This window comes from Artemia franciscana, chromosome 8 (assembly GCF_032884065.1).
Source record: "Artemia franciscana chromosome 8, ASM3288406v1, whole genome shotgun sequence".
Taxonomy (NCBI): Eukaryota; Metazoa; Arthropoda; class Branchiopoda; order Anostraca; family Artemiidae; genus Artemia; species Artemia franciscana.
Window position 1 is genome coordinate 44,377,791 of NC_088870.1, and position 26,509 is coordinate 44,404,299.

The 26,509-nt window shown below is 35.0% G+C and overlaps 1 protein-coding gene and 1 long non-coding RNA gene across 6 annotated transcripts in view; one reads left to right on the forward strand and one right to left on the reverse strand.

Moving 5' to 3' along the window:
* Nucleotides 1-3,207: 3,207 nt before the first annotated feature.
* Nucleotides 3,208-26,509, forward strand: part of LOC136030474 (uncharacterized) — a 44,424-nt gene continuing 21,122 nt past the window's right edge. Inside the window, exon 1 of the long non-coding RNA XR_010618286.1 lies at nt 3,208-3,307. This is a non-coding gene — a long non-coding RNA (uncharacterized LOC136030474). The remainder of the gene's footprint in view (nt 3,308-26,509) is intronic.
* Nucleotides 8,203-26,509, reverse strand: part of LOC136030473 (dopamine D2-like receptor) — a 310,646-nt gene continuing 292,339 nt past the window's right edge. For all 5 annotated transcript variants that reach the window (XM_065709482.1, XM_065709483.1, XM_065709481.1 and 2 more), the window contains one exon: nt 8,203-8,499. In XM_065709482.1, coding sequence (XP_065565554.1) covers nt 8,285-8,499 — 215 coding nt within the window. In that variant the 3' untranslated portion in view covers nt 8,203-8,284. The remainder of the gene's footprint in view (nt 8,500-26,509) is intronic.

Genomic DNA, 26,509 nt, shown 5'->3' on the forward strand with positions numbered 1-26,509 from the left:
TAAATCATTGAAATTATTTTGGCCTCAGAAAAAGCAATGCTCCCGGATACCAATGCAGGACGGGGACCAACATATCTTCTCAAGTATTTAACAAAGCGCTTAAGCCGGCTTAGAACCGGACAGCATAAAATAACTGGGACCTCAAGTAGGAAGGGAGGCTTTGCGCAATGCTGGACCTAATCTTTGTCATAACTTGGTTTTCAGCACTTGGCGATTTTCTTTTATCAGCAAGAGTCGAAATCCTGCACAGACAGTCTAAACCCTACTAACTCCTGCTTATTTTAAGTCCATTCCTACGAAAATTATTGTACTTCGGGGAAGCAACCGATAATAGATTAGCTAAGAAGAGATTTTCCAGCCTGAAAACGCCCACCTAAACAGACCAAGCCCAGAAAAATTGTCCATTAATCAGAATCCCGTGTTGATGATGTGTCGTTTATTTCAATACAGTAACCATTTTATGAAATTAAATAGAAAAAACATGTTTTTCAACTAAAAGTAAGAACCTACATTAAAACTTCAAATGAACAAAAATTTTTCAATATATGAGGGGGCTTCTCCCTCTTAAACATCTCTCTCTTTAAGCTAAAGTTTGACTTTTTTCCCAATTCTTTGAGAAAGACTTCATAAGCATTCGGACCCTTTAGTCAGAATAAAAGGCCTTGTGAAAGCAATAGAGACGTTAGTTTAATGAACAAGGGACTTAGGAGGGTGCAGCCCCACTCATATATGTACTAAGTTTTCTATTTTTCAATGTTGTTCTGTACTTTAAGTTGAAAAAACGTATTTAAAACTAACGGATTTAAAATCCGGCTCCCTCAAGGTGGTTTCAGGCCCCATCCCATTTCCCCACTCTGGACCCACCGACACTCTTTCATTGAAGGTGACTGTAAATTGAAAAAAAAAGATTATTATTATTATTAAACGGCCATTGTGTTTTAGGAGTTGTTCTTAAGGAATTGGGACAAAAAGTCAAAACTTAAGCGCAAAGATCAAGGTCTTGAGGAGGGCAAAACCCCTTTCATGTACGTAATAATTTCTCTCCATTTAAGTTTTGATGTTGCTCATTACTTTCAGTCGCAGAAACTTTTTCATAATATAATTTCTGATCGCCTTAATCACACAGAAAAATTCGGCTCCCCCTCGCATGAAAAATTCCTTCACCCACGGAAAGAATTCACCGTGGAAAGTTATTTTCATGGGGAAAAAGTCTTTAAAATATATCAAAATTTGGAACTGATATTTACTCCCTTACGATTTTTGGGATATTAATGGTCTACGCTATTATTATGAAAGTAAAGACTAACACTAAACCCCAAAATGAGCAGAATTTATTCCACAGAGGAGGAGTACTGTCCCTTCCTGATTCATACCTCCGATTCATGGTCGAAGAGACTTCAGAGTGTGCTCATTGGATCAGAAATTGAGATTTTTAGTCCTTTGCGTGGGAGTGGAATTTCCCGGGGGATCTGTGGATGAACTATTTTCTAGGGAGTATTTTCCACGGGGGCCATTTTTCGGGGGGTTATCGCCGGCCACCGAAAAAGGACAAATAAAGATAAAAAAGAACGTTAATTGTTTTAATATAAAATACGCGTCAAACGAGGCATACTCAATGCCGATAACAACCACAAAAGAACAGAAACGTCTATAAATAAGAAATTGTAAAATAAGAATTGTTCGTTATTAAAACCAAAGGAAATTAAAATCCAACCTGTTTTAGGCTGGACTATTACTACCTGGATTTGGTTGGAGTAGCTTAAATACATTTTGTTTGCTTTTTTTGTGCTGGAGGGGGGCGGGGGTAATTTTGTTTTGGTTTTCTTTTTAAAAAATGTTGTTTCTAGTTTTCTTATATCTTTTTGCATTATTCTTGTTGTTCTAATCTTCTGGTTTCTTATTGCTTTTGTTTTCATTCTTTTGTTGTGTTAATATAAATAAATAAATAAAGCTTAAAACGATTACAGCTTAAACTGAATAAGCAAATCAAGCTTAAAACGAACACAATATCTTACTATTGTAGAATAATAAACCCCCCCCCCCAAAAAAAAAAAAACAGAAACTAAATAAACAATCATAGCAAATAAACATACAACACGTACTAATATAAATGAATGAATAAACCTTAAAACGAATAAAGCTTTGATTAAACATGCGAGTCAAGGTTGAAATAAACAAAAATCAATTTGAAAAAGAGTGAGGGTACTGCCTCTTTCCTTTACTGTAAAAGTCTAAAACCTATTGCGTCATTGGCGCTTTACTGAAAATGGCACTTTATTACAAACACTTTCTTACGTACTCATTACAATATTGAAAATAAAAAATGAAACTAGGGTAAAGCCAAACTTTGCACTGATGGGCTTTTCAGCAGTTGATATCATTCTATACCAAATATTTAGTTTAACCGTATTTCTTCCAAAGACCGTTGACGAAAACTGAGTTCCGCTACAAACAAGAATTTAGCCACTGCCTCCTTTCCTAACTTTAAAAATCTAAAGCCTACTGCGTCATTTGCATTTAACTGAAAGCAAATTATATTACAAATATTCTCTTTTCCAGTTATTACAGCATTGAAATGAAAATACATATTACGCTATTCAAATTTTACTTATTCAATTTAATTTATCAGAAAAAGAATTTCACTTTCTCACTTTTATTTATTCAATTAGAATTAAACCTTTAGCCTCCATATAATATATTAAACGCCTAATGCATTTTAAATGCGTTCATTACCTTTTGGCAATTAAATGTTCTTCCTTGTACTATAAAAATATTATTCAGATGCCTACTGGTACATAAATTTTAGCCCACTGCGCCACTGCATGTGTGGGAGGTTCTAGCAGACAACAAGCTCGACGCAATCGATGAAATCAGATTTCAATTTAGCCTGTTGCTAAAATAAGTTCTGACCATAACTGAACTGTATCCATTGCTTTTTTTTTGTTCAGGGTTGCCAAAGGGACACTTTTAGTGCTTTTTTGACACTTTTTCACTCTGGGTGACACCGTGCCACTATTGGGTGAAAAAGGCCACTTTTTGAAAAAAGGACCCTTTTTGGCATTTTTTCAAAATCAATACCATATGTATTTATCTTCAGTTTTTTCTTAACTGCAACTGCTTTTAATTTGTGCTTTGTGCTTTTCAAGTTCATTTTCGTCTTAGGGATTTTTTTTTATCGGATCCGCACTACTTTCCTTTTCAAAAGCGCGAAAATTCAAACGTGGTGAAATATGTGACTTGCTCAAGAGAGTTTAGAAAAAAGAAATTGATAAAAAAACTGAAGCAAGCATTTAGCATTTAACTGCTGGTAAGTAAACGCTTAAGGTGTTTTATGACTTGTAGTCTACAGGAGTATGCAGAGGTGCGGCCTGGATAGTAGTTAGTAGCAAACTATCTGATCCTGATCTGATTTGCTACTGCGTAATCATTTTTTGGACGAGGGTGAACCTCAGTTGATTTGCTGAATTAAGACATTGGGCTTTTGGTAAATATGCAGTTTAGGTTCGCATGCATTTAAGAGGGTGGACCCTGTCCCATATGGGCACAGTCTAACCCACTAGAAAATTATCCGGTAACTGTCAAGTTCATGTAATACTGTCATAGACTGAACATCACATCCAGTGTACTAATCGCTAATTAACGAAATGTGCTTTTTGCCTAAAGTGATCAGAGGTTGCAAGAACGGCAGTGAAAAATGTTTTGTTTTACATGCTGTAACCTGGTGAACTGTTTAGAGAAGAAACAGAAGACTATTATTGAAACCAACCCAACTGGACCTCTGTATAATGCTTCTGAATTAGAATCCGATTCATTCTATATCTGCTCACTTTCCGTAAGCCTTCATAACATGAAATGCACCGTATGTGAAATCCAGCACAGTCTTTCCCTTATAAAGGTCTCTTCAGGCTGTCTAGGTTGTTCGGTTTGGTCCGTCTTGAGCCACGAAGATGGCAAAGGCCTAGCGCAAAATATTCTGAATTTGCTTAGACAGGCGTTGTGCACCATTCTGCTTTCGGTGAAAAGGATTGTGATTAAATAAACCTTTCCATTGTCTCTACAGACGCCGTCGACCTATTCTCAGAAGAAAGAGAGTAGGCAGAGAAAAACAGTCCTCAAAAAACCATAGCTATTTTCTGACACCAAAAAGCCTTTTTCTTTGGTTTTCTGTGCTTTTTTTTTTTAACATTTGATTAAGCACGTGTGATATTTGTCTTGTCACTATTTGCAAAGAATTTGACATTTCTTTGGTTTTTTAAGAATAAAGTAGCTTTATACAGAACAAGTGATATTTGTCTTGTCATTATTTCTCTCCTTATCAGGTTTGATCTCTTAGTCAATTGATCTCATGAAAACATTAATGTTCGGATGTAATAACGCTGTGGTTGTGTATTCTTGCGAGAGCAGCGTTACCAAACGTGTTGGCGAAAGCCAGGTGAAAAGGATGTGAAGCGCGTTTCACTCGCTTTTCGATATCAGTCTGCGGGAAATGGTCGACAAAATTTTACAGAAGATCTGATATGCTACTGAAGGAAAAAAGGGAACGAGGGCAAATAAGCCGTGTCGGCAGTGACAGACATCGTATCTGTGGTTTTCTGGCGCAAATCTTTTAAGCCCTGTCTTCATTATGGCGTTTTCCGGCTGGGGAGGCTCATAGTGAAAACAGGTTTTGTTGCCGTTTTCGTTTTTTCACTGTACAGAGTAGACATTTTGGCTGAAAACGTAAAAACTAAACAACACATTTTTTTATTCATCTTAGTTGTACTTTAACTTTTCTTTACGTTCCTGTAACACCGCAAAAGCAGCACAAATGATTCAGAATCTTCTGCAGTTCCTGAAGTAAGACTGTGCTTTCGAATTTTTTGCCAAAAACGACGAAAATGAAAACCGTCGTCCAAAAAGCGGCAAAGCCGGCTATGGTGCCGGAAAACGTCATAATAAAAACAGGACTTTGCTGAGTTTTCGGAAGAAGAATAACTAGTACAACCGATGGTTCGAGAACCCGAGAAATTGTACTGAATTCTTTTTCATCTTCGCGTATTAGGCAATTTGAAGTTTTACATGGGATTTTACTTATTTGAAGAACCGCTTTACTTTTGCTTGGATAAGAAGAACGTATATCTGGCCCTGGAGTTGCGAGAAAACCATTTAAAGTATTTTTTGTCAACTTTTAAAGTATATTGGCTAATTTTCTAGGAGGACACTAAAAGTGTCCCTATTTTGCTGAATTTGACACTTTAGTCCCAAAAAATTTGGCAACCCTGTTTTCGTTTTGGTTTTAAATTGGTTGCTTAATTTGTATTGCATAATGTTTCTGGTGACTCTTTAGGGTACATGAATGTTTGGATATGGTAGGATTTTGGAGGGCACACCTCTATATGGTAAAGATTAAGAAACAAATTATGTCCACGTGCTGCTCACCGTTCTATTGAACGCTATGTTTTCAAGTTCTAAAAATAAATAATGTTCTATGGAGCCTGTTTTCGTTTTCCGTGTATTTCTTTTAGGTGTCTTTAACTAAGTTTAATACTTATCGGTTATATAATAGACACTATAAAATTTCGACACAAGAAAGTGGTCGAGTAACTTCTTTATACTATCGATCATTTAGACGGCAAATATCAGATGGGATAGTAACCGGTTAGTTTGCTTCGACTGGTGATGGAAAATGGTGTCTCACCATGGATGCTCAAGTTAAGATTTGGGATTTGCCAGGGACTGAAGAACAGGCAATTATATTTCTCCAGGATAAGGGGTTGTTGCCTAAAACAAAGTGTCCGTACGTAGTTTTCTGAAAATCGAATACGTCTATTATATAACCGATAAGTACGCTAAGTTTTTTATTCACACCATATTTATTGCCATGTCTGTATTTCATTATATATACGATGACTCTGTGCAATATAAAATTTTTTTTGAAGAGTGAAATTTCGAAGACCCACACAAGTAGGCTTTGAAAAAACTAACCGAAAAAATGATTAAAAAGATCACCATTTCCCTGGAATATAGTGTTTACGATTATTTTTTTTAGTATGCTATGACAGGTAGCTTAAGGTTTAATAGCGTATATATATAATGAAATTGAATATAAACACAAAAATTTTGGCCTATTTTCACTTTATAAATATAGGGGTGTTCTTGTTTTAATTATTACTGGTAGGAATTGCTCCTAGCTAACAGTCAATTCCCACGAACGGTTTGATGATCATATTTAGTTTTTGAGCATGAATCTCGTATTGCAAGTGTTGTTGTTTTTTAGCTTATTCTATAAATTATCCACCAAGAATCATGTCCCTGGGAATTCAGTCTTTTGAAAGCAAACGGAGAACTTCAACACAGGCACAGGAGTTCCCTTGGAGTGTATTCCAGAGAATATAATAAACAAATTAAGATGAATAAATCCTCTTAAAATTCATACCCGGTGTTCCTTAATCAAATAAGATTATTTTTTCTTTAAACGTCAATGTTTACGAGGGCTGAATTTTTGAAAGGAGAACTTTTATTCAAATTCATTTTTGTTTTTACTGGCATTTTTTAAAAATTCATTTTTCAGTTGATTTTTTCCGATTGGAGTTTTGTTAATTGAGTTTCAAGGATAGTATTTTCTGGTTAAAGAAATGATGAGAATTAATGTGCAAGGATAACAACCATGAATACAATTCAGAACTTATAAGTCTATTTGAAGGATTTATAACTTCCAAAGACTATGATTAACCTTCGTTGTAAAAAAAAAAGTTAAGGATTGCAGAAAAGATGATTTATCTTATAAAATGTGAAATTTTTAAGAAAGAAGCTCAATAAAAGCATTTTTTAAAGAAGAAAATCACAAAGAATGTTAAGTATTTTCAGACGTCGCCTAAATCTTTGTCCTTAACGCACGTGATGACTGCATTGTGAAACACAAGGATCATTAAATTGGAATAAGAATTTTCTTAAAGCACTTTAAAATTTAAGTGCAAAGAGGGGGGGGGGGGGCTGTGAAGCGGGCGGCCAATTTTTGAATCGATCTCAGCAAACGGTTTTTATTAATTATTCCAGAAGTTCTAAAATATTCCAAACGAACTTTGGGTGCAACAGTGACAATATATACTTAAGGCGCATTCACAATTATGCTTTACTAATACCGGGATTGAGCTAGCACTAGTTTGAGCCAATTAGATTGTTCATAAAACTTTTTCATCGGCTACAAAATTCCAGGCAAAATTCTGATTAGCTATAATTATTGCTAGTCTTAAGAAAAGAAATGCCTTACCAAAACATAACGCACGGAATAGAAACCCTAGTTTAAAGGTTTTTCTTTCTTTTTTTAGTATTCTTGCAAAACTTTTTTTAGAGAACAAATATGGGTTTAAACTAATTGGGTAACTGAGTAAAGATGCAACAACCGAAAATCCTTCAATATAAAGTGGTTTCTACCATTTTAGTTCTTTCTTCTATTTTAAGTTTGCACTGAATTTTTTTTAAATTTAATAATGCTTGTTAAGCTGGCTCTCTAGAAGATCAGTTAATATTAATGTGCTTCTTAAAAATGAAATGAAGCTTATAAGCTGTCTCTCCCTCTCCCTCTCTGTTTTTCCCTTAAAAAAAGGATCCACCTTATTAAAGTACCAAGGACATTAAAAATGAAATATGATTGTCTGTAGTGGAAACCTGTGAGACCAAAGGTATATATCAACATATTAGAGAAATTGGGAATTGAGTCTTCCATGAAAAAACCCTATATGCAGTTGTACTTTTGTGATAGTAACGGTGTCAAATTAAAAGAAAAGAACATGAGTAAAGAGTCAGCGAAAAAAAAAAGCTCAAACACATGGCACAAAATAGCTTTTCTTTGAAGTCTGCCTTTGGGAATAAATAGATTAAGGGTTTTATAGACGAAGTGTTGGCACATTTAACAGATTGTTTTTTCTTTCTTTTTTCACTGTTAAACGTGGCAACACTGTCGAAAGTGTAATACTGTCCTAAAAAATTCGTAATTTTGAAAAAAAATAAAAATCTTAGAAAATTCCCCTTTTCAGGTATAAATGTATCTAAGGGAGTTTTAGGCCAGGTGACAAAAAGGTTTTTCTTTTGACGTCCTTGTTTAGGACTTCTTAAGATTAAGGTATTGGAGTAAGAAAAAACAAAGTTTTTAAATGCTTAGAATAAAAATAAAACAGATATAATGGAAAAACTCCTCTTCAGTCCTACTAAACACATAACACATTTAAAGTATGTAATATTTTATTATCAGATAGAGAATATATAACAAATCAAAAACCACTTCAAGGAGAAATTGATATGATAATTACTCACATGAGTATAATAACCGCTTAAATGCTTTTCTAAATTCCATATTAAAAATTGTGTAAATTACAGGATTTAATGATGAATTTATATACCCAAGCCATGTCGTAAAATGAAATGCAATAATTCCGGGTGAGCAGTCTTTTTTCATCTTTGCGCAGATGGCATCCATGATGTTACATGTAAAAAACGGCACCCAGCACGCCAAAAATACAACTGAAAAAAAAAAGAAATTATGAACATTGATGTTACAAAAAAGAAAAAAAAAGGTGATGTTACATATAAAATAGATACTCAGCAATCCAAAAACAAATATAAGAAAATAAAGAAATTTTGAATTTTTGATTATAGAAACAGCAAAATAGACCTATTACGTTCTTATTAGAATTGTACCTAGTAGGCATAGTAATGTTACAAGCAAAAAAAGAATGTTCAATACACCAAAGAATACAAAAATAAACTAAGTAATTTTGAACAATTACCCTAAAACTAAAAAAAGAACAAGTAGTTACTTTATGCCTTGCATGTGTATTGTGGGATTCCACATAGTAAACACAGTGATGCTGCATGAAAAAACGGTACCAGGCACGTCAAAAATACAGCTGACAAAAGGTAGAAATTTTGAACATTGAGCAAAAAATAGAAAAAGTTAGGCTCATTGAACATGACATGTGTTGAGTCAGATTATACACAGGGAGGCAGTGATGACAGGTATAGAAAAAAAGGTGCACAGCACACTCTAAACAAAAAAGGAAGAAATTTTGTCCATTTATAATAAAAATAGAAAGTTAATAATAAATAATTAAAAATAAAAAGTAAAGTAGTTATACTTAGTTTCAAGCATATAGTTATTAAAATTTACTAAAATTTTATTAAAACTTATTAAAATTTAATTTGTTATAATTTAAAGAGTATAGTCTTTATTTTAATGTTTTAGGATAAGCAGAGGTGATATGTAATATAATGTAGAGCTTTAATTTGATGAAAATATGCAGTAAGGTGGCCACCTTTTGTACACCAAAATCAAAAATTTAATTAATAGTTTTTGCACTTATCACACATTTACTTTCTATTATACAAACAAAGCTGAAACAAACAAAAAACAATGTTGCAAAAGCCACCCTGCTTTGCGAAAAAAGCAACCGCCAAAAAAAACAAAAGAGATAGCTAAAAAATTATTGATATCAATTTCTTTGGCTCAGTGCTATAGCAAGACTCGAAAAAAAATCTTTCACAGTAATCAGAATGAAATGTTTAACTTTTCAGCCCCATTGTGACAGCACAATCCAAAATATAATTTCGACAGCCTAAAGATATTTGGATTTTAAGTTTCTCTTCCTTGTTATTGCGAAATGAAGATTTTCGCCTCCCAGTTGGCTTTTGTGGTAAAACGGGCAGTTTCCCTCGATAAATCTAAATTTAATTAAATACTTTTTGGTATTATGTGCCAATATTAAAATCTAACAGAGACCACAAAAAGTAACTAAAACCTTGTTTAAAACTTGTTTGCAAAAAGAAACAGTCTTAATAATTAAAAACTTATTAAAAACTAAACTATTAAAAACCATTTACAAAAAATAACTTTCTTCCCAATCCAAACCAGAGCAAGCGGACTCAACCACAAATCCACCCCTATGTGAGGGGGGGGGGCATCCCCTGGATCCATTACTGCGTTTATGTTTTATATTTTCGGACAAATTAAAATTAGTTTCTCCTAGTAGACTAGTTGTTATGCTTGTCATTAAAGTTTGAAGATGTAAGATTGAAATTAAGGCCAATATCTAGGCATCAGTAGAATATTTCAGAAAAGAGGGATAGTGTAAGTGAAGGGACTACGAGTAAAGAAAGCGAAAGACTCTTACGACGTTAAACAGATATATAATGACATCTTAGAAAGGGAAAAATAGATAACTAAACTATTCAAAACACGCTTTTATCTATAAATAAACAAAAAAATTAAAAAATAGATTTATTCTTCCTACCTCGAAAAAAAAAACACGAAAATTTAAGGCTAAAAAGGAAACATGGCTTGACATGAATATTCTTTTCACTATGCAAGTATTTTTACGACATCTCATAGTTTAGTTTCAACAAGATCCCCTACCTCCCGAAAAGGTTATTAGGATGTACTTCACAAATTCTTTTACGGGTGCCTCAAAATTTTATTTGTAGTTGCGGATAATATTCTTCAGAGGAGTGGGAAAATAAAAAATTACTTTTAATTGTTCGTAGATATGTAGTTGAAAAGTTTTATGAAACAACTGTTCAATTTTATTGATTTAGTCTTTACTAATTATTGTAATTAATTTTCCCCTTTCTGCTTATAATTTTTTTTATCTACAATTCGGTTGAAGCAAGTTGAAAGTATAGAGATGAAATTTGTGATATAAACCATATAAACCAGGGTACGGTCTTGCACTATCATGGATACAATTTTTGTAGAAAAGGCGTCAACTTTGGGCCTACTTACTTCCTCCAATCTTACAGATCTAGAGTCCTTGAATGATTCCAATTCAAACAAGGCATAGTAAATGAACTAAAGACAAAAATTTAGAAAATGGGTATGATGTTTCAAATCAAATAGCGGAAAATAACCAAAAAAGTCCATTTATAGATAATTATAATATAACTACTAAGAAAATTTTTATAGTTTCACGTCTGGAAGTCTTTATAAACAAAGAAAAAAAACAAATTAACCTATATTACATTGCATATTGTTAAAATATGAGTTTTATATCTTTTGTGTTTTTGTTTTGCTTTTTCCTTTGCTTAATGTGTTTATTGAACTTAGCTAATAAACATATAAAGTAGTTTGTTTGTTTTTTCTTCGTTGATAAAGAATTACGTACGTGAAGCCGAAATATTTGGACTTTTATTATTATTAGTGAAAAAAAAGAATTGTACTTTTTGTACTTTTAACTATCTCATTAGAAATTACACCTATTTTTCATTGTTTATTTTTTTTTGTAAATGGCAGGACAGTTAGAACTAAGAAATTTTTAACAAGGCCTACAATTCTACTAAAAAACTGGTGACGAAGATTTGAGATTTTTAAGGGAGTGACTTTACACCTCAAGTAATACATATTACAAGATCTTGCACGATTCAAACTACAATATGTAATCTTTGGCTAAAAATTAGGCGCGATGGCTCAGTCAGGTTAGAGGGGGGTTTGAAGCCGTCACTGGCTCCAACGTCATGTAAATAGTAATGCTTTAACAAGGCCGGTGCTTACAGCCTGAAGATCTGAAGAGGTTTACTTTATTTGGTAAACCTCATTGTATATATCCTAAGCATCATTTGCATACTTTCATGAAAAAAATATTTTGCTTATGCTACTTAGAGGAAGGATGTGGAAAACATGAAAAGTGTGTTCTAATGACATGATTTTTTTGTATAAACAGCTTTCTGAATGAGAGGTAATTAATATTATTCATCCAGCGTTTGAATTATAATGACTAAGTGAACTCAAGATAAACCTTTGGATATAAGTACTTTCGAATTCATAATCTATTAGATCTATAATTTCTTACCTTTACAAATATAAAAATGCAATGTTTTGTCATTGTAAAAATTTTATAAGTCCTAGTTCACTATTCGAGAACTACTTTTAAGCAAACCTATATTTGAATTTACTCCTAAGTGTTTATTTCTTATCTAGTGACCCTATCAGAGGGGTTAGTATTTTGAGTATTAATTCAACAGCTAGTAGCGAATGTTAATTAAGGTCAAAACTATTCTTGACCACAGAGCGAAGTTAAATCGAGTGTCATTCTTCGAGTAAAAAATCTCAGCTAGCTGGTAACTTCCGAGTGTCTTAGTTAATGAATGGCTATCAAAGAATTTAATAAAAGCACTTTTGACTACAACAAACTCAGCTAGTGGGTATATTTCCAGTGTTTTAGTTGCTGAATTAGCAGCTAAAACTTAATAAAAATACGTTTGAGCACAACAAACTCAGATAGTTGTTAAATTCTGTATATTTTAGTTGCAAGCTGAGTACCAAAAATTTAATAAATACACTTTTTATTACAACAATCTCAGCTAGTAGGTAAATTCTGAATGTAATGGTTACCGACTCGATATAAAAAAAATAATTAAGGCACTTTTAAGTACAACAAACTGAGCTAGTTGCTAAATTCTGAGTATTTTAGTTGCTGGTTGAGTGCCACAAATGTAACAAAAGCACTTTTGAGCCAACAATCTCAGCTTGTGGATAAATTCTGAATGTTTTAGTTTCCTTCTGGACACAAAAAATTAATAAAGTAACTTTTAAGTACAAGAAATTGAAACAGATGATATATTCCGTGCTTTTTAGTTGCTGACTGAATACCAAAAATTTAATAAAAGCACTCTTTGAGTACAGCAAACTCAGGTACTTGGTAATTTCCGAGTATCTTTGTTACTGACAGACTATCAAAAAGTTTAATAGAAGTACTTTGACTACAAAAAACTCTGCCAGTTGGTATTTCTGAGTTTTTTAGTTTCTGACTGAGTATCTAAAATCAGAGGCAACACAATAGCGTTGCCTATATAAACATTGGCTTAAATATTTTATTATTTATTTTTATTTTTTCCCAGAGGCACTTCATATGGAAGGAGTAGTCGCATAAACTTCGCAGGGACTCTTTTGATAGAAGTTCAGAAGTTCTAGTGGCCTTTTTAAGAGTCAAAAATGATTGGAGGGCAACTACCCACCCGGGATCTTTATCCCAAATGCATCCGATAAAAACTTTGAGATAGCCATTTTGTTAAAAATAGTTCAAATATCATGTAAAAAAGTTCGGTGTTGACAAAACCACCAGGGCCCGGGGGCAGGGGTTGTAAGTTATATCCTGGGGGCATTTATGGTACTTATGGAAGAGATACTCGTATAAAATTCAGAGAGGGATCATTTGACTGAAAATTGAAAGTTCTAGTTCAGTTTTTGACCGTCAAAAGAGATTAGAGGGCAACTAGTCCCCTCCAACGTCCCTTTTCCCAAATTCCTTCGATAAAATTTGTAGATAACCATTATGTCAAAAATAGTTCAAAAGCCAGATAACAACAACTCAAGTGTCGACATAGCCCCCCAGGGCCCGGGAGCAGGCGTTTTAAGTTATGTCCTTGGGGTAAATATGGTTCTTGCGAAGGAGAAGCTTGTTTAAACTTCAGAGAGGGCTCATTTAATTGGAAACTGAAAGTTTTATTCTACTTTTTAAAGTCAAATGAGTTCAGAGGGCAACCACGCCCCTTCCACGCCCTTTTTTTACTCATTACCATCCGATAAGAATTTTCATGCAGTGAATTCTAAAAAATACTTCAAAGATCATACAACAAAAACTCCAGGGCTGACAAAACCCCCAGGGCCCGGGAGCAAGCGTTGTAAGTTATGCCCTGGGGGTAAATATGGTTCTTATGGAAAGGATACTTGTATCAACTTCAGAGAGGGCTCATTAAATTGGAAAGTGAAAGCTCTAGTTCAGTTTTTGAGTGTCTAAGGAGATTAGAGGGCAACTAGCCCCCCAAGTCTGTTTACCCCAAATGCATCCGATAAAAATTTTGAGAGAGCCATTTTGTTAAAAATAGTTCAAAAGTCAGATAACAAAACTCAGGTGTTGACCCATGCCCAGGGCCGGGGGAAGGCGCTGGAAGTTATGCTCTTGGGGCATATGTGGCTCTTATGAAAGGTATACTCGTTGTAACTTCAGAAAGGGCTCATTTAATTGGAAATTGAAGTTCTAGATTAATTTTTAAGAGTAAAAGAGGTTTGAGGACAATTCCCCCAACGTCTTTCTTTCTCAAACCCATCCAATTAAAGTTTTGAGATATAAATTAATTTTTTTTTACAAATAATTGTAAAATTGTTGGTGTATTTGGTTCTTAGGGAAGACAGGCTCGTATAAATTTCGAAGAGGGTTCATTTAATTGGAAATTGAAAATTTTAGTTCACGTTTTAAGAGTAAAAAAAGATCCGAGGGCAGCTACCCCTTCCTCTCGCGTCTTTTTTCCTAAACCCATCCAAATAAAATTCTAAGATAGCCATTTTGTTACGTATAGTGAAGGTTAAATAACAACAACTTCGGTGTCGATACAACCACCCAGGTTATGGAGACAGGCGTTCTAATTTTTGTCTTGGGGACATATATGGTCCCTATGGAAGGGATACTCATATAGACCTTATAGAGAGCTCATTTGATTGGAAATTTAAAGTTCTATTAGCTTTTATGAGTCAACAGAGATCGAAAGGCAACTAGCTCCCCCTACCTGTCCGTTCTCCCAAGTGCATCAGATAAAAAAAACAGTTCAAAGATCCTATAAAAAACTCTGGTGTCAACAAAACCCCCCAGTGCCCCAGAACAGGCGTTCTAAGTTATGTCCTGGGGACATATACGGTCATTATATAAGAGGTGATCGTATAAACTTGAGAGAGGGCTCATTTGATTGGGCATTGAAAGTTCATGTTCAATTTCTGAGATTCAAAAGAGATTAGAGGGAAACTAGCCCCCCAAACGTCCCTTTTCCCTCAAACACATTAGATAAAAATTTAAAATTTTAAAATTTTGAATTTGCCATTTTCTTAAAAATAATTCAAAAGTCAGATAACAAAAACTTAGGTGTTCACACAACCTCCCAGGGTCCGGGAGCAGGCGTTGTAAGTTTTTCTCTGGGGGTATATATGGCTCACATAGAAAGGATGCTCATACATATTTCATACAGGGCTCATTCGATTGGAAATTAAAAGTTACAGTTAACTTTATAAGAGTCAGAAGAGGTCAGAGAGCAACTATCCCCCCGCCCTTTTTCACCAAACCCATCCAATACAATTTTGAGATAGTAATTCCTTAAAAATAATTCAAAGATTAGATAACGAATGCTCCTGAGCCATGACAACTCCCCAGAAGCGGAGGGCAGGCGAAGTTTTGTGGCGTATATGGCTCTTATGAAAGGGTTTCTCATATAACCTTCAGAGAGGGCTGATTTGATTGGAAATTGAAAGTTCCTGTTCACTTTTTAACAAACAAAAAGAGATCCGAGGGCAACAAGTCCCCCAAGCCCCTTTTTCCCTAAGCCCATCTGATAAAAATTTCGAGGTAACCCTTTTTAAAAATAGTTAAAACATCACATAACAAAAACTACGGGGTCAACACAACCTCCACAGCCCAGGGGTAAGTGTTTTAAGCTATACCCCAGAGGTTTATAAGGTTTAAGGTTTTTATGTAAGGGACGGCCGTAAAAACTTCGAAGGTGGCTCACTTGATTAGAGACTGAAAATTCTAGTTCACTTTTTGGAGTCAAAAGAGATCCGAGCGCAACTATTCCTCCCCCTAGCCTTTTCCCCCTAAATACAATGGATAAAATTTGGGATTGCTATTTTTTTCAAAACAGTCCAAAACTCAAATTACTATGAATTATGGTTTGAGAAATCCTCCCTAGCCCCCGGGACAAGAATTGTAACATATGTAAGTTGTAAGTTCTTAAGAATCGATAGTGATCGAAGAGGAACACCCCCCCCCCCCCCTTATGCCTATTTTCTCCAAATTTATCTTATCAAAATTTTGAAATAGCCATTTTTTAAAATAGTCCAAAATTTAAATTACTATAGCTTGGGGGTTGAGAAATTTTCTCTAGCACCCGGGGCAAGGATTGTAACTTATATAAATTACCCATTATTAGAATATAAGCTTCTGTGGAAGGGTTGGTCACATTAACTTTGGAAGGGGCTCAGTCGATCACAAATTGAAACTTCTAGCTCTTTTTCAAGAGTCAAAAGTGATCAATTGCCAACTAGCCAAGACCCCTTTCTAAAAGGGTATACGGTCAAAATTTGGAGATGACCATTTTGTTCAAAATAGTTAGAAGCTCAAACAACTATGCTTCTGGGGTTGCCACCCCAGCCTCGGGGAAAAGGCTTTGAGGTAATGAACTTAATTATTGTTGCTTTGACACTTTGTTTACTTTGATTCTTGGATTTAGTAGTTTACATGGAAACTTCAATTTACGGTGCTAGGGGTGTAAATTGTGGAAGTTACTTATAGTTACTTTGATACGTTGTTTACTTTGACACCTTGTTAACTTTGATCTTTTCTTTACTTTGATACTTTGGTACTTTGATTTTGTTGCTTTGATACAAGTTTTGATGCTTTGATGCAAGTTTGATGTTGAAAAAAATCATATTTTCAAATAAGGAGTTTTTAAAAATCTGAAAAGTTTTGCAATTAAAAAGACAAACCAAAACTAAATAAAAAAAACTTTCTGACAGTTTTTCACCTATTCTTTCCAAAGGAATTGGCGTTATGCAATTCTAAAAAATGATGTCTTACTACAGACAAGAGAATGGTTACCGACTTGCTGAGATTGTTGTACTAAAAAAATAATTTTATTGAATTTTCGTTACTCAGGCAGCAAGTAAAATACATGGAATTTGTCAACTAGCTGAGTTTGTTGTACTCAAAAGTGCTTAATTTTTTTTACTCGATCAGCTAGTAAAACACTCAGAAATTAGCCACTATTTGAGCTCGTTGTACTTAAAACTACTTTTATTAAATTTTTTGATATTAAGTCAGTAACCACTAAAACACGAAATTTATCAACTAGCTAAGTTTATTGTACACAAACGTGATTTTATTAAATTTTAGATACTCAGTCAGTAACTAAAACGCTCGGAATATACCTAATAGCTGACTGTGTTGCAGTTAAAAATGTGTCTATTAATATTTTTGATAGTGGGTCAGTAACTAAGACACTCAGAAGTCACCAACTAGCTGAGATTGTATTACTCAGAAAATGACACTCGATTTTGCCTGGCTCTGTTATCAAGAATAATTTTAGTCCAATTTAACACTCGGTGTAAGCTATCAAATTAATATTTAAACTTTTAACCACTCTGATAGAATCGCTTGATAAGAAATAAGCAATTAGAAGTAAATTCAAACATGGGTTAGTTCTAGTGTAAAAGTAGTTGTTGAATAGTGAACTAGGATTTACAAATTTGTGCAATGACAAAAAAATGGATTTTATATTCCTAAAGGTAAGGAATTATAGATACAATACCTTAGGAATTCGAAAGTACTTACATGCAAAGGCTTACCTTGAGTTCACTTTTTGATTATAATTCAAATATTGGATGAATAGTAATAATTATTTCTTATTCATAAAAAAATCATGTCATTAGAACATATTTTTCAAGTTTTCTCCGTCCGTCCCTTAAGTAGCACGTGTAGAGAATGTGCTCAAGTAAATATGCAAATGTGGCTTAGGATATATGCAATGAGGTTTAGGCTATAGCCTATAGAGCCTCATGCTGCAAGTGCTGTCCCTGTTACAGCATCACTGCTCATATATTGTTATTGGAATTAACAATTGCAACTCAATTGGACGTGGTTGAAACATTAATTCCAGGATCAAAAAAGAACAAACACAATTCAAAAAATAGTTTCACAAATATAGAGAACTAATATTACTTATATATATATCTCAGAAATGAAAAAACAGGAAATAATGGTGATAAAGACACCAAACTAATATAAATAAAGGAAAAGATATAGACTACTATCTCAGTGCATAAAATAATGAAAATAAGTAAGTAAAACACGCAAAAAGTGTGTCTCAACAAAGAATAATAAAAACCACAACAATGATATTGCTGAAAAGCTGATAAGAGCTATAACACACTCAGCATTTCATGTTGAGTTTTAGGCAAAATTAATTTGGTCGCTGGATCGGTAATTATCAGTTTGAGGATATTTGCTCTGAACAGGATATAAATATCAAAGTCAAAAAGCTGAAAACTCTGCTTCAGGAGCAATTTTAGACTTGTTTTCCCGTAAAAGTCGTTACTGTGAGTGACACTGATAAACCGTGGACAACCAATGATCTAAAGAATTTAATAAAAATCCGTTGTCGCCTTCATATCGCTTGTGATACCGTAGCTTCAGCCAAGTTGCGTAATCATATTGTTAAACTGAATAAGTGCGCCAAGAGGCAGTATGTGAGGGATAAAATTACTTCCTTACTCACAATAGACCCCCAAAAATGGCATTCCTCAGTAAAAAGACTTACCGGTGAGACAACACTCAGAGATCTAAGGCTGCTCAAGGAGGACGGTACCTTAACCTCAGCTAATGAACTCAATTCTTTTTTTGCTGACATTTGTACCACATTTCCATCAATCACCAAATCAGAAATTGATACTATCATTGCTGGTGCAGAGATTGAGGACGTATGTGAAGTCTCTGAATTCACTGTTTATAAGGAACTCCTAAGACTGAAAGTGAACTGTGCGTCCTACCCAGGTGAGCTTCCAGTAAAGCTGTTACGTGAATGCGCCATTTTTCTTGCTAAGCCACTCTCTTCTATAATCAATCGATGTTTCCGTCAGCAAATGTTTCCGTCCGTACCAAAAGTAAGGTGTCCAAAATCTTGTGATCAACTCCGGCCTATATCAATAACTCCGAACCTTTCTAAAGTTGCAGAAACTTTTATTTATCGCAAACTTATGTCACAGGTCTCTGCACATCTAGACTTGTATCAGTATGGATGCTTAAGAGGCAGCAGCACAACTGTTTATTTAGTACGGATGTACCATCTCATTGTCGAGTGGCTCGACCGAGGAAGTGCTATAGTGGACCTTCTCCTCGTAGACTACCGAAAGGATTTTGATCTTATTCGCCATTCCGTTGCTATCACAAATCTACGCACCATGAGTGCGCAAAAACAAATTCTCCTTTTAGTAATCAATTTTTTACAAGCCCGCTATCAGTGCGTTTACAGTCTTTTCCCAGGAGATACCGACTCCGAATGGGTTGAGCTTACTTGTGGAGCCCCACAAGTTACTAAGCTCGCTAGTCTACTGTTTTTGGCAGTGATAAATTTCATCCTTTCCGGCTATGAAGAAAGATTTAAGTATGTAGACGACTTGTCAGTCCTACTGAAGTACATTGTTGAGAAGTCTGAGGCTGTCCCCCAATTCTGTAACGAAATAATCAACAACTTTAAAGATGAATGTACTGCGAACAGCCTCCAAATCAACGAAGGAAAGACTAAAATCCTTCGCTTTAATCCCCTGAAGAGAGACTTTGTGTGCCCTCCTCCCCCTTATACTAGTGAATCTTCGGCAGTAGTGCTTGGTGTCAAGTTTAGCATCGATTGCTCTTTCAGCCTTCATGTCGATACAATTATCAAAAAGGCAAATAGTGCGATGCGGACACTTATACTAATTCATCGATTTGGTTTCTCAGTGACACAACTAAGGATAGCCTATCTCACTTACATTCGACCAATTTTAGATTATGCATGTCCCGTATGGGGCCCACAAGTCAATAACACTATTTACCTAAGTGACCAGCTTGAGTCAATACAAAAAAGAGCAGTCAAAGTAATATTGTGCGATGCTTTTACCGAATATAAGTTAGCATTATCCACTTTACAAATTCCCTCTTTTCAAGAGCGTCCTTGAATTAAGCAGCCCGAAGTACTGGTTCTGCCTGCCTACCAGTGGGTAAAGGCAGGCATACTTAGCAGCCCCTACCCCTGGGGTTAAGAGGGGACTCATCAGGTGAGACCTATGCTAATTTTAACTTGCTCCTGCTTTGTTATTTGAAATTTGCTGCTAGATTGTGAACCATATTGTTCACATTAAGTAAGTAATGAAAGGTCAAATCAAGCCACCCCGTGAACTTAGGTCAGACAGCTCACTCCAATTCTCTGGATCAGAATCTGTCTCAGAGCAAATACTCTTGCTGACTAACCACATGAATAATATAAAAATTAAACACAAAATGTTAGCAGATTCACTGCATCCTGACAGCCTTAAATCTTCAGTGAAAGGGTTACTTGATGACCTCATATTGGCCAAGATCTCTACCCAGGTAGATGAGGCTGTGACCAAATTGAAAGAGGAACAGGCATTCATTCAACATGATGCCACTATTTCTTCAGATAAGCTGGATGCAATCAAGCAGGATGTGTATGCTGGCCTCAGTCTAGATCTTAGTAGTCTAGTTGATAAGACCCTTGAAAGCTATAATAAACGCATATTTTCAATTGAATCTTCTTTGAATACTCCAGGGTAATCAGTTAAAGACCTTGAGAGCTCTTTCAAGCCTATCCAGTCTAACCTGGCAAGATTAAATGATCGTTTTGAACAGCAGGCTTTGAGCAACCAAATTATTGTCTTTGGGGTGAAAGAAGATGCCCCCATTGAAAACACTGAAAGTCAGTTCATGTCACTATGTGCTGTGAAATTTCCTGGCATACTAATCACCCAGTCTGATGTTGTATCAGCCAAAAGAATTGGCAAACCATCTGCCAAACCCAGACCCATAGTTGTAGAATTTTGTAATTTACGAATTCGCCAACTGCTTCTCAGACAAAAGAAGGATTTGAAAGGATCTGGGACACTATTTTCTGAGATGCTTACAAAACCACGCTTACAGCTTCTTTCATATGCCAAGTCAAAGCTTGGTTTACGTAATGTTTGGTCCAGTAAAGGTGATATCCTGTATAAAACTCAGTCTGGAAGAGAAGTTAAGTTCAGTGATCAGGATGAAATTGATTTGTGTGCTGCAAATGCAGAGAATTAAAGTGATGTATTTTAGTTCACTTTGTTATAATGTGTTGAATTGTTTTTGTATGAATTTATTTTATGTTCTTACATTTTTCCTCTTTCACTCTTCACTGTCTTCACATAATTTTGACTTGTGCTATATTATGCTTTGGGGCAATACCTTGGATGATATGTCCCTTCCCACTAATATTGCTCTATGTTTGTTTGTGATTCTACCACCTTCATGTAGTTTGCTTTCTGTTTTACTCTTGTCATGTCAGCGTACTTATAGCTCACATAATTTTAACTGGTTACATATTATATTTTGTGCCACTCCTTTAATTAATATGAGCCTTTCCACTGATTTTTCTTTATGTTTGTTTGTGATCCTATCACCATCATGTTGCATGGCTTCTAGAACGTTCTTGTTATGTCTGCACACTTGCAGCTCATCGAGTTTTGACAGGTCCCATATTATATTTTGGGCCAATATTATGATTAATATATGCCATCCTACTGAATTCATTTTATTTTTGTTTTTGACTCTCTCACCTTCATGTAGGCCAATTTCTATCATATTTTTGTCATGTCAGCATAATTGCAGCTCTTATAATCTTGACTGGCTCCACATTATACTTTTGGCCAATAATTTGACAAATATATGCCATCCCACTATTATTTCCTTATTTATGTTTGTGATCATATCACCTTCATTTTGCCTTAATTCTACCATATCTTTGTTCTGTGTGTTCACATGCAGATCACATAATTTTGATTGCTCAAATCTATTTTGGTCTTATACTTTGAACATTGTGTGTCATACCATTGATATTTATTTATATTTGTTTGTGTTCCTATCACCTTCATGTGTGCTATTTTCTATCACGCTTTTGTCATGTTAGCACACTTACAGCTCACATAAATTTTACTGGTCCCATATTGTAAATTTAGCCTATTCTTCAAATATTATGAGCCATCCTACTAATGTCTCTTTATGTTTGTTTGAGATCCTATTGTCTTTACGTAGCCTGATTTCTGTCATTGTTTGTCATGCCTTAACACTCGCAGCTCATCTTTTCCTGACTGGTGCCACATTATTTGACCCTTTTCTTTGGTTAATATTTGCCATCCCACTGATATTCCTTTTTCTTTGTTTATGATTCCATTACCTTCAAGTGTACTATGGACAGTGTGTCATTTGTGAAGGTTTTGTATGTCTGAGATAAATATGGGTGATTTCTCTTTCCTTTTGAATTCTCCTATTCTTAATTCAGTTATATTTGATCAACCAAGTAGTGCTGGTAAACAAGAGGCACACACTTTTGACCCTCTCCTTGAATCTATGGTTAGTTCTAGCTGTAATTATCACACCACCATTGATTATTGTGATAATATTATGCCCTCACTCTCTTCAAACAGTTGCTTTAATGTTTTTTGTTTGAATGTGCGTGGGATAAGAGATAAGTGGGACACTCTTAAATCGTATCTGTGGTCTGATAATTCTTGCCCTTTTGATGTCATAGGCTTGACGGAGACATGGTTATCTGACAGTGATAATTTCACAGCTTATGACATGCATGGGTATATTGCTATTCATGTCCCTAGAATGGTAACAAAGTGTTCTGGGGGTATTTCTTTGTTTATAAAATCTAGTATTGAATTTTGCAGAAGATCTGATCTTGAATCCTTGTTTACATCGGTGGTGTCTAATGGTAGGACAGTTTATTCTCTTGTTATTGATCGGAAAAGCCAGGTTGCATGTGATACTGTTTGTTTGTTTTATAAGCCCCCTCCTTTTCCAACACATCTGTTCTGTGATTTGCTTGATCAGCTTTCTGGTGTGGGGACTTTCTCTAAAAAACGGATTTGTGTTTTGGGAGACTTTAATTGTAATATGTTAAATGTTGGATCAAATGATGAATGTGACCATCTTTTTGATGTATTTTCTTCTTCTGGGCTACTTCCTTCATTTTTTTTTCCTTCACGTGTTAACCCTTCAAGAAATTCTGCCACTTTAATAGATAATAGTTTTCACTTCTCATTCTCCTAATTTGAGGTTCTCGTCTGGTATTGTTTTCACTGATCTTTCTGATCACTTCCCTATTTATCTATCACTATCTGTGCCTAAAACTGTGGATGAGAAAGGCGAGTCTTCTTTTAGAACTTTTACAGATAGAGAAATTTCTAATTTAATACATAGTCTTCAGAGTAATGATTGGTCTAGTGTTCTTGAAGCTAATGATGCTGATTGTGCAACTAGATTATTTTTGTGTCGTATGGGCACTCTGTTGGATAAGCATTTTCCTCTTAGAAAGAGGCCAAGGGATTTTACACCTAAATGCCCATGGATGTCTAGAGGTCTGATCAATGCAACCCATATGAAGGCGTCTTTGTTCAAGGCTGCATGTAAAAGTAAGACACAGGTAGATCTTCTGAAGTATAAACATTACAAAAATGTGCTCACTTCTTCAGTTCGTTTAGCAAAAAAGCTGTATTTTTTGTGTCGAATTAATGAATGTAAAGGGAATTTGCGCAAGGTTTGTACTGTAATTAATGAAGCTCTCTCCCGTAAGAAACTCAAACAATCTTCCCCATCTCTTTATAGGAAAGCTGATGGATCTGTTGTGGATAAAAAATCCTTAGCAAGTGCCTTCAATTCGTATTTCACCACACTTCCCTCAGTTCTCATTCCACCCCAGAGTAGAGTAAGTTGTTTTCCTATGACAGAGAAGTCTTTTTTCCTTTCCCCATGTAGTACTGCTGAGATTTCTAGTATTATTTCTCAACTTCCAAGTAGTTGTTCAGTTGATAGTTTTGGTTTGAGTAATAATGTCCTTAAAAAAATCAGTCAGTTTGTTTCTCATCCCATCTCACACATAACTAACCTCTCTCTTTCTTCTGGTATTTTCCCTCATTTATTTAAAGTTGCTACCGTTGTACCCTTGCATAAAAAAGGTGATTCTTCTCTAATTTCAAATTACAGACCTATTTCTCTTCTTCCCGTCATCTCGAAGGTTGTTGAAAAAGTAGTGTTTCGTCGACTCTCTTCATTTGTATTTAGTACTAATTCGACTGCTGGAAATCCTCTCATCACTAACCATCAGTATGGTTTTCGTCCCTCATTCTCTACCTTGCACGCACTTTCTGATGCAACTGAGTTTGTGCGTGTTAATCTGGACAAGGGCTTGTGTGTTTTGGGTCTATTTCTCGACTTTTCAAAGGCCTTTGATATGGTTGACCACAATGTTCTTCTGTCTAAACTATCTTTATTTGGAATGCATGGAGTCCCACTAGAATGGTTTAGGTCCTACCTCTCAGAGAGATCTCAGTATGTTTTGGTTAACTGTACTTCTTCCTCTACTTTACCTGTATTGAAAGGTGTCCCACAAGGCTCTGTGCTTGGACCACTTTTATTTCTAATTTACATCAATGATCTTGTTGATGATCTTCATCCCCATGTTCACCCTGTTCTTTTTGCTGATGACAGTAACTTTTTCATTGCTGCAGTGGACCTGCCATCTGCAACTTCTATGGCTCAAGGACTTCTTGATAAAGTAAAGGATTGGTGCTGGTCAAATGGTATGGCTCTTAACAGCCGAAAGAGTGCCATTGTCAACTTCAGGACTCCTTACCGTATGCGAGACGTACAGGAGCCAATCACCCTGACTTTTGGGAATGATATTATACCACAAGCTATTGTGGTGAAATTTCTTGGTGTGTATTTGCATATATCCGCATATATCCGCATATATCTGCATATCCGCATATAACTCACACCCGTTCCTTAATCCTCCGCCAGTCTTCAATGCTGCACCGGATTAACTTATTTCTTCCTCCTGATATTAGGGTTTCTCTTTATTATGCTTTTATTTATCCTTACCTTTCTTATTGCTGCTCTGTCTGGGGTAATACTAATAAATCTCTTCTCTGCTCACTTCAAAGAGCCCAAAATAGGGCAGTGAAGGCTACTTTTCTTCTCCCTCGGCTTTACCCTTCCTCTGATCTTTATAATGATACTGGAATAGCTCCGCTGGATCATATTATAGGTAAAAGTACTCTTTATTTTGCGCATTCTGCTTTTCTAGGTACTCTCCCACCGCCCCTACAGCAGTTTTTCTCACGGACAGGCTCAGGTAGGTACTTTTCTTCTTTACGTAATTCTTCTCGACGATTTATTTTACCAAAACGATCTTCTACAGCAGCCCAGAGATCTCCAGTATATCAATCAATTCTATTATGGAACTCCATCCCTTAGGATGTCCCTCTTTTTCTTTCTGCAAAGGCATTATTTCATCGGGTCTTTCCAAGTCAATAATTTTTCTCTCTTTATTAATCCTTTCCTAATTGGTATGTCTCTTCTCTTCTTTTAAAATCATTTTCAGCTATATGTTAAATCTCCTTCTAAATCTTCTATCTGTTAAATATCCTATCTATTCAATGTCCTTGTCTTGCTCCAGTGTTTTTTTTTTTTTTTTTTTTTTTTTGTATATATTTTATAATAGTGTTTTATTCTTGTTCTCTGTGGTCCATTACAAGCAAAGCTTCTTGGGCCTAGTAACCACTTTACTTTTGTAATAGTTTTTCTTTTAGTATCAATAAATTGATTGATTGATTGATTGATTGAAGAAAATTGACAGATTAGCAGCACCTCCTTCACGCACAAATCGTTTTTCCAACTGATTCATCCCTTTCTTTGTATCAGAGTATAACAATTGTTGATTTTATCCTATTTGTCTTCTGATTTTTTTGTCGTTTGATTTAATCCTTTTTTTGTAAGCACAAGCGCCATTTAGTTTTATGACTACGAGAGACTGTGCAAATAAAACCTATTCTATTCTATGTTTTTCAAAAGACTAACTGCATTGTATTATAGACATGTCACCAAGAAACAATTCAGATTTCACCTTCAAATATTCGTAAAACACATAGCGTTTGGACTCCAAGGAGTCAGTGATGAAGTAATATCTTTTCTAGCCAAAAGACTTAGCGACAATAATTTAGGAGGTTTTTCTGTGAAAGAATCAAGTGTCTGCATAAGAATTATTTTTCCAGGAGGGAACGTTAAAAAAACATTTTATAATTAGAATGTCAACGTTTATGAAAAAGAAAATTTTCGGAGGCGGGGGTTAGATTCGTGTCCCCTTGCGCAAATCCTTGGTAAGAATAGAGCAAAAAATACGTACATGAGACATAAATATAAGGGAGAGACCCGGTAAGCAGTTTTGGAAGTGATCTAATAATGACTATGGTTGACAGTAGAATAAACATTCAACTTTGGTATTTGGACTACTAACTTTAGCTTCCAGCTCGAAAAGAAAGTTTCTATTTTCTCTTTTCAAGTAACAAAAGCTATTAAATTAACTGTAAATTGCTGATTTTTACCATCTTATACCCAGGTAGAAATGTCACTTCTACTAGAACAAAATACTATTGGGAGTAAAATCTTAAGCAGCGAATTGGCTTAGAACTATCGTTAAGCGATATAAAATAGAAACCCTATTTCAGAGGCTATACTGCCATATGGTGACTGCTCATTGACAGTTCCGTAAAATCAACCCTTGTTATAAAAAAACTATATTGACTGTCACTAAATCAAATACAGAGGTATATAATTGCACATCAACTATTTTGGGGATTTCTGTATAAACCCTGCGGAAAAGGATACTGAATTAATTAAAAGTGTAATCTTAGGGTAATATA